Source organism: Archocentrus centrarchus, chromosome 4, assembly GCF_007364275.1.
Source record: "Archocentrus centrarchus isolate MPI-CPG fArcCen1 chromosome 4, fArcCen1, whole genome shotgun sequence".
In the NCBI taxonomy this organism is placed as follows: Eukaryota; Metazoa; Chordata; class Actinopteri; order Cichliformes; family Cichlidae; genus Archocentrus; species Archocentrus centrarchus.
In genome coordinates this window covers 13221115-13237890 of record NC_044349.1, presented here as the reverse complement: position 1 = coordinate 13237890, position 16776 = coordinate 13221115, and the positions used below count along the sequence as shown (strand labels likewise).

At 38.7% G+C, this 16776-nt stretch overlaps 1 protein-coding gene across 2 annotated transcripts in view; it reads left to right on the top strand.

Moving 5' to 3' along the window:
• Positions 1 to 16776, top strand: part of homer3b (homer scaffold protein 3b) — a 56772-nt gene that overhangs the window by 22705 nt on the left and 17291 nt on the right. For both annotated transcript variants that reach the window (XM_030726733.1, XM_030726732.1), the window contains 4 exons: positions 4701 to 4857; positions 6900 to 7031; positions 7259 to 7366; positions 14590 to 14598. In XM_030726733.1, the coding sequence (XP_030582593.1) occupies positions 4701 to 4857; positions 6900 to 7031; positions 7259 to 7366; positions 14590 to 14598 (406 nt within the window). The remainder of the gene's footprint in view (positions 1 to 4700; positions 4858 to 6899; positions 7032 to 7258; positions 7367 to 14589; positions 14599 to 16776) is intronic.

Sequence of the window (16776 nt, the reverse complement as noted above, 5' to 3'; positions counted from 1 at the left end):
ATTCATAATTCCATCAATTTTGGGAAGATCCCCAACACCACTGGCTGAAATGCAGCCCCAAACCACGACAGAGCCTCCACTGTGTTTAATAAATGTAGACACTCACTGTTGTACCAATCTTCTGACCTCCTCTATATAATCTTGTTGGTACAAAATACTGTGTTTTATACCGTATAAACTGTGTATTCTTTGCATTTTTTTTTGTAGATTCAACTAAAGAAATGGGAACAAATTATGTGTGTTTGTGACAGACTACTAGTAACAAACGGACTGGAGAAATGTTGTCCAAGATCATTTTAAAAAATTAAGTCTGGCATATTGGAAGCAAAATATAAAGAAATGAGAGAGTGGCTCAAGACTTTCACACAGTACTGTATTTCTGTTTTCTCACTTCATTTTCAAGGGTGACAGAAACAATATTCAAAACATATTTCACATTTTAACATGCAGCCCAGTGCTATCTTTTACCTTAATAGTCAACATATAGTTGGTCATATAGTTGGTTATTAAAAAGCTGAAAGAAAGAATTGATATGATACATTATACTAAGTACATCTAATAAAATGCCAGAGCCATTGAGCACAAAACACAAGGTGAACTCCTTACAGACATTTTTCCTTATTCACAGAAGATGCATACCTATTCATCTTGTTATTAGTGTAGCTAAAATGTTGCAACAGCATGTTTGTTAGAGTTGAGATTGAATATAGCAACATGGCTGAAAGCACCTATTAAAGCACAGCTTTTACAGGTTTAAATGATCTGTGGCTATTAGAGCTAACTATTTTGCTGGGTAGCCTGGCCTATATAACTTTATTTTTTAGGCTAACTGTAGTACAGTCATATGAAAAAGAAAGGACCATAGTCCTAAGAGCTGCAGGTCTCAGTTAGCTAAATGTTAACGTCCATGACAGTACATTTGAAAAAGATTGAATAAGTATGGCTTGTTTGGGTTGTCAGCAGAAAGCTTCTTGTCTCTGAAAAAAAGGACTTAGGTTTGCAAAGCTGCATCTGAACAAACCACAAGATTTCTGGAACAATGTCCTTTGGACATACAAAACCAAAGTGGAGATGTTTGGTCATAATGCACAACGCCACGTTTGAGGAAAACCAAACGGCATATCAGGCCAATTAAACTAGCTGTCAAGCACGATGGTGGAGGGTGACGATTTGGGCTTGTTTTGCAGCTACAGGATCTGGGCATCTTGCAGTCATTGAGTCAACCGTGAACTCCTCTGTAAATGTGAGGCCATCTGTCTGACAGCTAAAGCTTGGCCAAATTTGGGTTATGCAACAGAAAAATTATCCCAAGCACAGCAGCAAATCTACAACAGAATGGCTGAAAAAGAAAAGAATTAAAGTGCTGCAATGGCCCAGTCAAAGTCCAGACCTCAACCTGTTTGAAATACTGAGGACCTTAAGAAAGCTGTGCATAAATTAATAGCAACAAACCTCAATGAAGTGAAGCAATGTTGGAAAGAAAAATGGGTCCAAATGCCTCCACAATGACGTGAGAGACTGATAAAGTCACACAGAAAACAATTATTTCACATTATTGCTGCTAAAGGTGATTCTACAAGCTACTGAATCATGGAATGTGTTTAGTTTTTCACAGAACTGCATAGAGTGTTATGAAAACCTTCATTTTCATGACTATACATAAAAATATATTGAGTTTTACAGATCACTTTATTTGTACCTGCACAGAAATGTGAACAAGGCCGTTCCAGTCGAATTACCATGAACTCTGAGGTCGGAAGGTTTTTATTAAAGGAGTTCCTGCTCTCTGAATGTTTTGCATAAAACCAGTGTTGTGTGTTTTTCTGTCCTTGGGGGAACTATCACAGAACTTCTATTTATGTATCAAGAAAAAATGTTACTGTGTTTCTTTAACGTCAGTGAAAAACTATGAGAGAGTTTATTTATAGAATAGGAATGAAACCAGTAAATCTAGTGCTATGAGCCAAGTGTGTACATAGACAAATGTGAGATTTCTTTATAACTTATCAGAAGTAAATTATATTTATTCAATCTGTTGCTGCAGCCATTCTAGACCTGAATGACAGAAATCTGCTCCCTTGCTGGTGCTGCTATTGTGTATTGTTAATTGTACCTCCAGCAATTGTGCTGAAACAATAAGAACTATTGTTTGTATGCAAATCTTGAATAATGCCAAGCAAATCCAGCAGGAACAATTCTTCATATAGTCATCGCTGACCTATATACATGTCTGTGTCTCCTGCTGAGACAAAGACCAAAGCCTACTCCTGTTTCACATTATCCTCATTAATGTTGGTATATAATTGACTTTCCATGAGAATGGCTCATTGCCTACACTGACTTTGTGCAAACTCTATTAGTTGTGTAATGTTGCATGAATTCTCCAAAGGTCCTGTGTAGTCGCTCATTGTTCGGCCCACGGAGAGTGTATGTAGTTTGTCTTCAGAGAGACCGGGATACTAATTGGATCGCTAGCGGATAGCAAATCTTCAGCTTCATTTGCATCAATAGCCTCATTATATCAGGATAACATGAATGACCTCAAGGGCCATGAGAAACACAGTCAAACAATTTGGAGATTAAGAGAATTTTTTGTTCATGATTTACATTCTGACAGTTTTACTACATCAGAGAATGATGATATTGGTTTACTGTTATTGACGGATGCAGATGTTTTAGCCTTTGATCAGCAAGCTAAAAAAATGTTCCTAAACCGTTTTAGTTCCAATTTTTCCATACAGTTCAAAAAGAGATAACTAAGACTACATTTGTTTTTCCGGAAAAAAGCAGAAAACAAATGCTTATTAAAAGAAATGTCTTATTTTGACTAGCTACTACATCGAAAAAAAATGATCTATATAATGACTACAAGCTTTAAATAAAAAGAGCCACAAGGAAGACTCAGAGCACTGCTTGTGTTAAGTTTTGAGCCAGCTGCTCAATAATATTTGAGCAAAAAAGGTAGAATTATATTCTACAACAGTATTTTCTAACACGCCACAACTTTAAAGATGCAGTTTGCACAGAATATATGCAAAAAAAAAGACTTAAGGGTGCGCCCATCAGAAGTTCTGATTTTACTTGAATGAGATCCTGATGAAGTGGTGATAATAGACAGTTAATGGGTAAGATAATAAAAGAAGCTGTGGTACTGAGAAAATTAAAAATTCACTGTAGTCTGTCACTTTAGTTCTTTACATTATAAAAGGTACTCAGACTAATATGCAAATGTTTTCAAGTTTGTCTTGAAAAGTAAGAGTCATTGCAGCAGCCCTGCAGCACATACTGAGCATTGAGGTGTTACTGGTCTGTAACAACTCTTGCTGTTGATACCTGTAATGCAGGTTTAACCGAAGCTAATATAAATCCTTGGAAATATAAGTAAAATGCTTCAGGTGTGTCTCTTACAAGGTTGCTGTGGTTATAATATTTCCTTACTGTGTTATTATCCTGAAAAAGGAGTCAGTACTGTAGAAAGCAAAAACAAGGTAGAGCAAGAATTGGAGTATAATATTAGGATTTCAAATTAAATTAGGGACAGGAGAACTGGAGTGTTGAAGCGCCACTTGATTTAAACATATGGGTGTTTCAGTGTTATTTTAAGGCTGAAGTGAAAGATCGTGAATCTGTTTGCTATCAGGCAGTAAATTTCAGTGACAGATGTCTCAAAAACTATACAAATACAACCACAGCTAGGATTACTGGAGAAAAATCTAAATATGCATCTTACATAGACTCTGCATTCTATTTAAAGTGACAGTCTACCATTGCGCTCTGATACTCCAAAGCACACTCATCTTCATATTCACAACCCCTGAAGAGTTTCTCCACTGTGAAAACTGGCTCAGCCAGGAGCGTCACATGCAGACAGATTTATGTCTCCTAAGAAATCAGGCATGTAACGCCTGACCTCGGGGTCCCCGCTCTAGCTGTGAGAGAGCTGAGTGACAAGTAAAGAGTTCAGACTGAAGGTGATACATTTACCTCCCGGTAAAACTGACGTGTAGTTGCAAAATGATTGATTGCACTATATGTAAACAAATTAGGTGCACTCCAGCAAATATGCATGCATGCCAAAACATTTTTCATTTAATTTGATGTTCCATATGCTAAATGTGGTGTATTGCTCATAAAATTAGTCACAATTTTTATTCTTCTTCTCGTGCCTTTTCTCTTAGTATGTAAATAAATAAAAATAATGGTACATAATTGATATAAACTCCTACGGGCTTTAAGCAACGAAGCAAGTGACTTACAAATGAGGTTTCAAACATGCATGAGTATATGACATGGAAAAGCTTAGTTAAAGAGCTACAGACAGATTTGCAAAACAAACAGTTTATCATAAGCAGATGTGTTGACATCTGTAATGATCGTTTTCTTAAGTTTTCTCAGATATAAGCATAACTTAATAACTGTGACTTTGTGTAGAAATGCACGTGATTCTCCTGGCTTTATGTTCTGCTATATTTGTTTTAATAAAGTTGCTGCGCTGTGCAGAGAGCGAAACAGAAGAAAGAGCAAACTGCATCAGTTGTTTACTGACTCCCTTTAATCGGAACAGTACATGTTGCGTAATTGTACTTGAGTACTCCACTTGAGTGGAGTGCATGGTGGTGCTGTGGTGGTTGTAAATTTGTGTAACACCAAATGAACAATCACAAGTTAATTTATTCAGGTTTCTTATCTTTTGCTTTAAGGGAGCAGCCCATCTTCAGTGCCAGAGCTCATGTGTTCCAGATCGACCCGGCCACCAAACGCAACTGGCTGCCGGCCAGCAAACATGCCGTCACTGTGTCCTTCTTTTATGATGCCACCCGCAATGTGTACCGCATCATCAGTGTGGGTGGAACTAAGGTAGGAGCCCAACACCCATAAACACATGAATCCAATCACACATGCAGTCAGGTCTGTGCCTATTTTCTGTTTGATATGTGCACATCACTAAAATGCGTTACAAATCTGGAAATGTTTTAAGAGTAGCCGGGACATATTTTAACAGGACTGTACTTCATAAGCCAAGAGTGCACAGGGGTTGTCAAAGTCAGGTCCAGTGTGGTGTCAGATGTTTGTTTTGTCAAGTAAGTTATAATTTTTGGAGTCAGCCTCAAACAGCCATTAGAGAACTAGGAGCTTTTTCCATATTTTTTTTTAATCCTCTGAGATTGCTGCTTGCTTTTTATAAGTCAGAATCAGGTCAGTTTTGAGCCATTCGAGTTTTGCCACAAACTTTCAAGTTCAGGCACATACGACACGATTCTCCTCAGGTTTTTGAGAAGGTGAAAATAAACCACTCTGTCTGAAAACAAGTTTTCATTTTTTTTTTTTTTTTAGTATTCTTAAATTTTAGAGGAAGTTATTTCTGTATTTATGAATACATTTCTGTTAAATACAGCAAGCCTGAGCCTGCATGAAGTCAAATCAGCCTTGCATTTAGCATTTTTTGTCTTTATTTTTAGGGGTGTGTTTATTACACCTACCCTAACATACTGTATTTTGTGATACCTTATCCAGCAGTGGCCCCGGACTCTGGAGCTCTCTCGCTCCGAGCTTGAGCTCAGTGGACTCTGTGGCCTCTTTTAAAAGGCAGCTAAAATCTTATCTTTTTAAACTTGCTTCTCAGTAACTTTTTGTTTTGATGCTCCAGCATTTTTGTTTTGAAGCACTTTGTGATATTTATCTTGAAAGGTGCTATATGAATATAATTTTACTTCACTTTATTTTTATGTTAATGGAATTTCCATCATCTGGTACTAGCATTGGAACAGTGTAGAGTGTCTTTATTTGTGGAGCATTATATTTTCCTCTCTTGCATTTTATTAAGCTCACAAATGAGATTCTTCAGACAACTGGAAAAAGATCAGTTTGCTATGTGGCTGTTCTGGGTGGGATTGCATTACTTAAATGCACCCGGCGTCAGCAGAAAATTTCTAACACACCCATATCAGTAATGCAGCCTCCACAGCAGCGCTGAAGCACCTGGGAGTCCCTTAGAGGATATCTTGTTAGTGAAAGAAATTCAGAGAAAACAGTGTGCTTTGTTGTTTTTTCAGCCAGTTGTGCCAATTTGCCACCCTGAGACTAGAAGCTTTTGGAGAAGAGACTAAAGAAATCATTTGGCAACAGATCCACCTCATCAGACTGCACACCAAAACAAGCTTTCTCACCGAGCTCGCTTTCTGTGGCCTGGTTATAGGTTGTTTTCGTCACTATTTGCACAAACATAAGAGCTCCATGATGGATACTCAACTGTATGTGACATAAATTTAAAAAAAAAAAAAGATGCTCTAGATTATATTCACATAATCCACTTGGTGATATGATTAATCTTGCTGCTGTTATTGCTAATGAGCATCTGAAAGAAATGTGTGAAGCTCAAGCACCGGCCTGTTTGTTGTGGTGAGCTGCAGTGAATAGTTGCCCTCTTTCCACTGCAAATGAAAAGCTGTACAAATGAAAAATAATTTTTTGTTGCCAGTAATTATTAATGTTCTTCCTTTGTTTGCTTTGCATATCATCATTTATCCCTGAAAATGATCTTGGAAAACAGGCCTTTGAAGTAACTCGATGAATGAATGCCAAACATCTTGCCAGAAATAGAGAGAGTGCTCCCTGACCTTGATCACAGATTTTTGGTATTTTTTTAAAAAAAAGAAATACAAATACTTCATATCTCAGATTAATGTTTATCTTTTATAGTCTTCTGTATGCTTTATAGATTTTGTCTGTACACCCTCCAGTCAACATATCAAATACAACATTTTTAAGATTTTTTTGTGCCCTATTCTTATTTATGTCCTAGATTTTTTGCCACCATTGCATGTCCCAGTTTTCCTACAGGGATATTCATTCCACACTTTATTCACATGATTTATTGCTTTTATTCTCTGTGGTGTCAGGCCATCATCAACAGCACCGTCACCCCCAACATGACTTTCACCAAAACCTCCCAGAAGTTTGGCCAGTGGGCAGACAGCCGGGCCAACACTGTCTACGGCCTGGGCTTCTCCACGGAGCAGCAGCTGCAGCAGGTAAACACCCCACATGCACATGCACACGTACACGCACACGCACAGTGCGGCAACTCTCAAAGAAGATACTTCAAAGAGACGTTCATTTATTAGATGTCGCAAACAAAGAGGAGATTTGAGGAAGAGGAGGACTATGAGGCTGTAGAGTCCAAGGCATTTTTTTCACCTTGCTTTTGAACATCTTTCAGATTATATTTATACCTGCTTTTCTCTCCCTCAATCTGCAGTTTGCTGAGCAGTTTAAGGAGGTGAAGGAGGCAGCCCGTCTAGCCAGAGAGAAATCCCAGGAGAGGTTTGAACTGGCCAACCCCGCACTCAACATTGCAGCTCCACAGGTGAAGCGATGCTGTACTTCCTTAAATCTCTAAGAAAACCTCTTATTCTGGGTGATTGGCACGTCCTCCAGGGAGATAATTGAAACTCTGTATCTCAAAAGAATCAAAGTAAAATCATAACGGATCTGCGACTTGGAATCAAAGAGACATCACCGACAAGGGAGTAATGCATGCAGTTTTGCTAAACAAAGCATAAATCAGTGCTTAAAAGTTTTTCTTCTTGCTGGTGCAGAAATTCACTTTCCAAACATGCTATTGTGAACAAGAACTGTTTTCTGCTGAAGGGAACCCACCCCTCCCCACCCAAAAATCACCCAAAAAAACAAAACAGAGAACTGTCTGTGTTATCCTGAGGAGCCGAGACAGTTTTTGAGCTAACACACAGCTACTGAGCTGTTTAAAGGCAGTTTTTAGATGCTTCTAGCATCCCAAATGAGCCCTGTTTGGGCTGTTGGGAGGATTGTTGAGTGGCAGAGATCTCACTATTTAACAACAGAGGATGGTTTTACTTCAACTTATAAATCGGGACTATATATATATATATATATAGATATAGATATAGATATAGATAGATAGATGGTGAATATTTTTTTTCCATCAGGTTAAGAAGTGCTGGTAACAATTTTAAATCATTAAACATTTCTAAAACAAGTCTCTGAGAGGAAATATCTTTTCAGACATGAAAATTTAAACTTCCCTGCATGCCTACAGATGGGTTTGTCTATGAGTGGACAACAGATTCATGTATTAGACTGACAATGTGCCCTTATAAAGAGACTTGATGGTCTCTGTAACCTTTGAGCCAATGTGACAGCAGAGCACTAATATTCTAACGAACTCGATGCCTTTGTTTCTATTTTAAACATATACAGAATCACCATGGATTATATGATCCCCATCTGGCCACCCCATTATTCTCCCATCGTTTAACTCCATTAAAAGATTTTCATGCATGAAAAATGGAGGCAGAAAGAAACACGGGTGCTGAAGGTGTTCAAAGGGGCAGTAATGGCTGCAAATGAAAGAAAGGAAGAAGAATGACGGATCAGAAGTGTGGAGGATAAAGAAGGGAGAACGGAGGTGTGAGCTGAATCATCTATAATTGAAGGGACTCTGGCTGCTGCTGAAAGGACAATGGGCAGCTTTTGTCCTGCCACAGTAGGCAGTTTCTTGGTGAACTTGATAAGTCAGAGGTTCAGGTGGAGATGTGAAAGTTTGTCAGCAGTAGAAATTTAATGTCTTTCATCTCACAAAAGCTGCTCTATTTTGACATTTTATAATGGACCCTAAGGCACAGATGGTATTTACCGAGGCTGTGATTTATTTGTCTTTTTTTTTTAAAGAAATGGAGGACAGAGTATCTCTTACAGAGATTTGGAAGTCTCGGAGCTGCTCTGCCAGTCTTGTTCATTGCTTATTTCAGCCAAGTATTAGAGTTGAGAGTGGGTTTGGATGTTGTAGCAATGCAGATCCAAAACGGAGTAAAGTGCTTGTTTCTGCTTTTGTGTGTGCGCACTGAGCGTATGTCTTAACAAAGAGCCACTCAGCAGCTCCGGGAGATTGCAGAGTCACGCTGCCAACCACAACCTCACCACTGAGACACTCAGATAAGAGCTGATAGTGTTTCGAGGCTGAGAGAAAACACTCCTGGATACAGCAAAACAGAGCATTAATCCCTGAAAAGTCAACAGCACATAAAGTCCAGAGCAGCACTAGTGCAGTATTTTATGTGGCACTCAATGGAAAACCTTTTGTTAAATATGTTTTCTTAGTGTACTGGTGCCTAATAGACCTGCACAGAAGCTGATCTGAGGGGTGTATTATGAAATAAGATGAATAGGTTAGTGAGGTGTGCTGAGCTTAAAGCAAAAAGATTACTATGGTAGCTTATGCTGCAGACCCAACCTGCTCCTTCGGAGGTTATAGTCAGAGCTTATGATATAAATATTTGGGAGTGCCGAAGTTTCACACCACTTCTGAGTTATATACCTTCCACAGACACTTTATTAGGTACTCCTTGTTCGTACTATGTTGGACCCCCTTTTGCCTTCAGAAGTGCCTTTAATTCTTTGTGGCATAGATTCAACAAGGTGCTTGAAAAAATTATTAGAGATTTTGATCAAGACTGTGGTATTGATACGAAGGAGCCCAGAAGTGTTCCAAGAAAATATCCCCACCACCAGCAGCCTTGAACCATTGATACAAGGCAGAATGGCTCCATGCTGTTTATGCCAGATGCTGACCCTACTATCTGATTGTAGCAGCAGAAATCGAGACTTATGAGACCAAGCAGTATTTGTTCACTCTTCTGTTGTCCAATTTTGGTGAGCCTGTGTGAACTGTAGCCTCTGTTTCCTGTTTTTAGCTGACAGGAGTGGCACCCGTTGTGGTCTGTGAACTTCAGCATAAGTTCAGTTCAGTTTGTATGGCATTCATCTCCATTCAGGCTTTCTTAGTCAAATAAAATTGTGTTTAGCATCTGTGCAGATGAGCTGCTCAGTTGGGAAACAGTAGCGGCAGCACTTGTTGTGCGCATACATGTCAAAAACATGACACTCCTGGAAATGAATCCCATGTTCCACAGAAAGCTGTTTCAGCATCTTGCGGGGGTTTCAACCCCACTTGAAATAATCATGCTACAGACATTACAACTGTACTGTTATCATCTTTCTTCATGAAGCAGTGCTTTGAACTGCTTTATCCTCTCTGCCATGACTCCTTTTTTATGGCAATGCTAGAAAGCACATGTGTGACATTGCTGATTTGCAATCAGTGTGCACCACCAGCACCTGCAGGCATTGATAAAGGAATTGATAAGCTCAGACACATATGATGCTGATAATTTGGAACCGGTTCTTAACTGGTATTGGTTTTTGATTCCCATCCCTATCTCTGTATGACCGGTTTCTTTTTGAATTAACTGTGTTTTAACAAAGACCTGTGCTTACCCTGTATCTCTGAATGGCACTACAGTTTCTGTCAATCCAGCTAAAGCCTGTTTATTTGAAACTAAGCTTGTTGCACATACCTACAGGTGTGGTCAAAAATAAACATGCACTCATCATGGTCATGAATATCATGGTAATTTGGGACTTTTAATGATTTCTTAGGAACTGTTCAAATTCACCTTAAATCAACAGTTGGGTGTTCCAACAGGACAATGATCCCAAACACAAATTCAAACTTGTTTTGGAATGGATAAAGCAGTCTAACATTAAGCAACTGGAATGGCCTTCCCAAAGCTCCGAACTCAACCTTGGTGAAAATTTATGGACTATACTTTAAAGCTGGGTATGCGCCAAAAAAACCAACTAATTTAAAGGAACTCTACCAATTCTGCCAGGTAGAGTGGTCAAATATCCAGCCAGAATTATGCCAGAAGCTTGTTTATGGCTCCCAAAAGCATCTGGTTGAGGTGTGATTTTCTAGGAGACATTTAACCAAATATTAGTGGGGGTGTATGTGTACTTTTGATCCTGTGTGGATCAGTAGAAAACCCAAATAAATTCAAAACTGTGCACCCAATCTTGTTTTTTTTTAAAGTAATTAAAGATGCATGCTGTACAATCACTCCACCCTGGAAAAAGAACAGTTCAAAGAAATCATTAAAAGCCCCAAATTACCATGACATTCATGCCCATGATGAGTAGATGCAGACTTCAAACCACAACTATGAGATTAAAATGCCAAAATTCAGCTCACTGCGTAACATGTAGTCAAAATTATTCAATTTTTCTTTTGCCTATTTTTAACAGAAAAATACGAGCACAGAAAGCACAAAAAAAAAATGCACGAACAATTACTGTAGCTATGTTTTCCTCAGTTGCCATTTGAAAAGCTTGAATAAATGTTTTTCTATTAAATCTTTAAAGTTTTTTTAATCACTGTCTTTTTATTAAAATTTTTCCTTTATACATACAAATAAGAGCCCGTGGGTACAAAAGAGTCAAATATATGATCTATTTCAACAGCATGCTTCCAACAAAAGCAAAAAAAAAAAAAGCAGCAAAATAATCTCTACAAAATAACCCCATTCACTCCTACCCAGGTCCCTGCCCTAGGTCTACACATCTCATCCTTACCCCTGAAAACAATGGAGCATGTTTTAATAAAGAAAGTGAGGAAAAGACAGGGACATACTGAGTGGGGCATGGTCTGAGAACTATGCCCTGGTAGTCACATGAGCGGATCTGCTGCAGGCATTTAATATCAATGATAAAGTAATCAATTCTTGAATAGTTTTGTGTATGTGTGAAGTTTAAAAGTCAATACCATAGCCATACAGTTAAATCCAGAATACATATATGATTTTCTGATCATTTTAAAAGACTGCACAATTATTCCCAAATTAGAAAAGCAACACATAAAACACATGTTCATTCGCTGTAAGGACACACAGATGTGAATTTAAGCTCTCATTAAGTTAGTGTAATGTGAAAGAACCGCAACTCTGAGAGGTCAGAGGTCAGGGTTAGTGACATAATAACAGGCAGAGTTGTTACTTGCTGTTACCATGGTGATGAGAGACACGTTTTTGTTGGCTGTTTGGTTTTTGAAAAAGAAAAATTCTTCTTGCAACACGTGAATACGTTTCAATAAGTCAACCGCACACACACAAACACACAGAAATGTCACCTGCTTAGAACTGCAAGGTCAGAGGCAGGCGAACAAGCTGTACTGATTTCTCAGTAAGGCAGCAGTCATTGATTTTGTGGCAGGCTGTAAACACAGAGGTGCTGTGGCTATTATCGCGTCGTCTCCTGGCCCACCGTAGCACATTGTAAAACGCCACACTGCTGACTGTCTGTGGCAGTATAATGTGCAAATAATACCCAATCAAAGCTGGTATAGGCTGTGAGCACACGAGGATGAGGTAGGGTTGAGCTACTGCCAAGTATTGATGGCAGCTCCAGTGTGGCTGTAACGCCAGTCAAGAGCTCCATTAAGGCTGTTAAGCTTCTGTAAACAGTTGCCAATGTGTGAGTACTGTTTAAAGTTTTCTACAAACACATGGGCACATTCTGCCTGACTGTAACTCACTCAGTTGTGCAGAATGAAATTAAAAGTACACAAGCACTTGTCAAGAAACTTATTTTGCTTTAATTAACAGTACAAAGAATTCAAGCTACAAAATGTTCCACAAGCGCACAATAAACTGACAAACATATTCATAATTTTTGCTCCATGCAGTTCTGGAGAGAAGCTGCGTTATTTTGTCTTGTTTAGTTTTTCTGCCAGTGTATCAGTAGGTCTTGTATCACCTACAGTTGGTCAGTAACAGGCCTGCAGTAGTGCAGAGCTGTATCTTTGCAGCCGCGGGCTTTACAGAGTGCATCTTCTGCCCCTCATACAGTATGTGAATAACAGCAGGGGATCTGCGTGCAGTGAAGCTGTGGCTTTCTGGCTTATTTGCAGAGCTTGAAGATGAGACGGAAGAGGAGACGGTGAAGCGAGATAAAATAATTGAACAATGATAAACAGAAAGCACTGTAACTGAGATAATAGTTTTCAGGAACTAAATAATAAATGGGAAGAATATTTGATTTTATCTAAGGGTTTTAAAATGTGGTGGGAACAAAACCCCTAACCCATGTCAGCATTATGTTGTTTTAATAATCACAGTGGAGGTTATGTTTATATTTTCTTTTTTCTTAATTATGGAGACAATAAAATCCTATATTTTGTGGCTATTAATTAGCTTCCTGAAGAATTTTCTTTTTTTTTACACTGACTTTTATACAGTTAATAGTGCTAAATCACGTCCAGTTTAAAAGAAGGTGAAATGCACCTACAGTCAATGTAAATACATATCAGAAACAGCCCATATGAAACCACGTCGCTCTCAGTGAATCCGCTGAGCAACACTGTGAGCACAGCAGGCTACAGAAGCTGTTTCCATCCTCTGGTAGCTAACAGACGTTTGTTTCTTTTCCTCTTCATCTCCTACATATTATCCATGCAGAGCCAGACAGAAATGCCAGCTATCAATATTTTATACCCCTTTTCTTGACATTAAAAGCAGCTGAAAAGGAGTGTAAGCGTGACTGTGTGTTGTTTAGTGGGTAGGACAGGTGCTTCATGGGAAACCCAGGCAGGTACCTCAGATGCATGGATGCATGAATAACTCAAGTGGGGTATGTGGTCTCAGTGAAACACTGAGTGTAGAAAGAGAGGCATTATAGAGCTAAGGAAGCAAATGGACTGAGGCTGGGATAAATAAGTAAACAGTGTAGATGTACTTAAGACAAACAGTGGTGCGGAGACGTCAAGAGGAAAGCTCTCAGGAAAGCAATTTAATATTTAAAGTTTCTGCGGTTCCATCGATTATCAAGCCAGGATTCTCTCAGGACCCTGAAAAGTTTATAAGTTGCTGTTTTGGGTTTTTAAAAAATTCAACGCACTCGTGCACATTATATTGCGATTATGTTGAGTGTCTGCTGAGCAAGGGTGTATCAAATTGAATGTTCTGTGTATGTTCTTCTGTTGTTTACACTTAATGTTTCCCTTCTTTCTTTGTTGCTAAGCTTTCTTTGCTTCCAAGGGATCGTCCGTCAGTCAGAACAGTGTGGGCAGGACTTCTGAGCTGCTCTTAATCTGTTGGTAGTTTGTTTTCTCCATGTGTTCTTCCTTCAGCTGGAGTCAGTGCTTCTGCCTTGTGTACCTTGCGTAACTCCACACAAACCAGGAGCACAAAATGATCGGAAAACAGAATACATGTAGTAAACACAATTGTGTTTAAGCCACGATTTGAGAAGTCTTTCTCCTGGCATTGATTAACCCCTGAGAGAATTTGGATTATTTACTGTGCACAGATCTAAAAATGTGCAGTTTAATGCTTCTCTCCTCCCTCAGCCGCTTGCCCATAACTTTCAGCTTTCCCTCTTTATCTGTGAGCCTCACTTACTCACAAGCCCCCTTGCAGCATAGTGCCAAGTTCCCACTGCTGAAGTGTATTCTGTTTAAAAAGGAGTGGAAAATCAGTTGTAAATCTGTATGAAATTATTTCACTGTGACACACATGAAGCATAGCAGAGGAAACCCACACATACACACCTTGAAAGTTGACAGGTGCAGTTCCAAGGCAACAAAAAAAAAAAAAAAAAAAAGAAAAGCCCAGCCATGCTGCTGACAGTTTTTTTTTTTTTATTGTATACTAATGTTTTTTTTCCCCTCTTATCTCTCCCTTTTCCTGATGCATCATGGGGCATGTTCATCCATCCCAGCTCTCACAGGTGCGTGAAAACACAAACCCCACCCTACAACAGAAACAACACAAAGGCGAGCAGCTCCTCTTTTGTCAGAGGAACTGCTGTGTTCGTAGTCTTAGTGTTGCGTGGATTCTCTCGCTCAATAATTTATCTGGAGTCTGATCAAAGCTGACTTGAGAGCAAATTAAAGCTTTAGAACAAACCAGGCGTTTGTCTCAGAAGGGAAAAATCTTTGTTAAGGATGGCAAGAACAACAACAAAGAATGAAATTGACTCAGTAGTTTGTTTGTTTTTTAATTTAAGAAGTACAGGAAACTGAATTCATCACACCTTTCCTGTTGTCGGGGGTAACATTCATTGATTCTTCATAGCTCCTTAGAGCAAATGCACAGATATATCCTTTAAAAATCAGATGTCTTTTGAACTCTGGCGAATTAGTATTCATTCTTAAAGTTTTGTTTGCTTACTCTCTTTGTTTCCACTCAGTCTGTTAACAAACAACATACAAAACAAAAAAGAAAAACCTGCTGTAAATTTACAATCCCGTTTATGACTTAAACATGATCTGTAGTATGAATAATTCAGTAATACACATAGCTGATTCGTTGGCTTTGGGGCCGGAGTGGAGTTAGCTTTGATTTTCCTCCTCCTCTCTCATTCCTTCCTTTGGACATAGAGCTCATCCACATTGAGTCAGCTGTGTGTTTTATTTCCATATCCATCCATAAGCATAGACTGAGAGCTGCTGAGCTGTAGATAATAAACCGTTGTCCTCAGGGGAATAGAGTCAGCCTCACTCAAATTAATAATACAAGCTCTTTCTACAGCAAGTGCAGGGATGCAATACTCCAGTGAGAGACTGGGTCACTGACAGGTTCAGGTTTAGGTTCAAGAAGGAAAGAAAGAAGGAAAGAAAGAAGGAAAGAAAGAGAAAGAAAGAAAGAAAGAAATGGGTGGTACAGAAATGTTCCTGAGTTAATTCATCTGCATGCTTTTAACAAGCAAATGGGGCAGCCTTTTAGCCCACAGCCTCAAATTTAGCAAAAATGGTTCACAAAACTGTGTGACAGGAAGCCCGAACCCTTTTCTGGTCAGCAGGGAAGGAAAATATCAAAGCAGATTGGTTAGAAAAGCCTAGAGTCGAGCCATGTGGATATCGTGATGTCAGATTTTATGTCTGTTTTTCATGTTGCACAGTATCCCCACTCAATTTGTTTAACCCAAATTTTTTTTCTTTTTTATTACAAAATGATACCAAAACCATGAACTATTAGTGAACTATATGATTTTAAATAAACACGCAAGTAGTACAGTCATTGCTTACTGCTACTAGTATTATTTGTTTTAAGAAGGTTCTAGTTACAAACAGGCTGTCATCTTAACAAAAGTCAGGTGGATAATTAACCTGTTATTTAGTTCCTAGAAAAAACAAATAATTAATACATTAATGTCTTGGTATATTTCTGTAGCTTCCTATTAATGAATACATCTTGAATTTACTGTTACTAGCAAAGGCAAAACTAAAATTACTGGATCCTTTTATATACAGTGCCTTGCGAAAGTATTCGGCCCCCTTGAACTTTTCAACCTTTTGCCACATTTCAGGCTTCAAACATAAAGATATAAAATTTAAATTTTTTGTGAAGAATCAACAACAAGTGGGACACAATCGTGAAGTGGAATGAAATTTATTGGATGTGTCAAACTTTTTTAACAAATAAAAAACTGAAAAGTGGGGCGTGCAATATTATTCGGCCCCTTTTTTCAGTGCAGCAAACTGTAGAAAGAGCTGAAGACTGCTGTTCACAAACGCTCTCCATCCAACCTCACTGAGCTCGAGCTGTTTTGCAAGGAAGAATGGGCAAGAATTTCAGTCTCTCGATGTGCAAAACTGATAGAGACATACCCCAAGCGACTTGCAGCTGTAATTGCAGCAAAAGGTGGCGCTACAAAGTATTAACGCAAGGGGGCCGAATAATATTGCATGCCCCACTTTTCAGTTTTTATTTGTTAAAAAAGTTTGACACATCATTCCACTTCACGATTGTGTCCCACTTGTTGTTGATTCTTCACGAAAAATTTAAATTTTATATCTTTATGTTTGAAGCCTGAAATGTGGCAAAAGGTTAAAAAGTCCAAGGGGGCTGAATACTTTCGCAAGGCACTGTATATGCCGTATTTATTTTTATACATTATATGGAC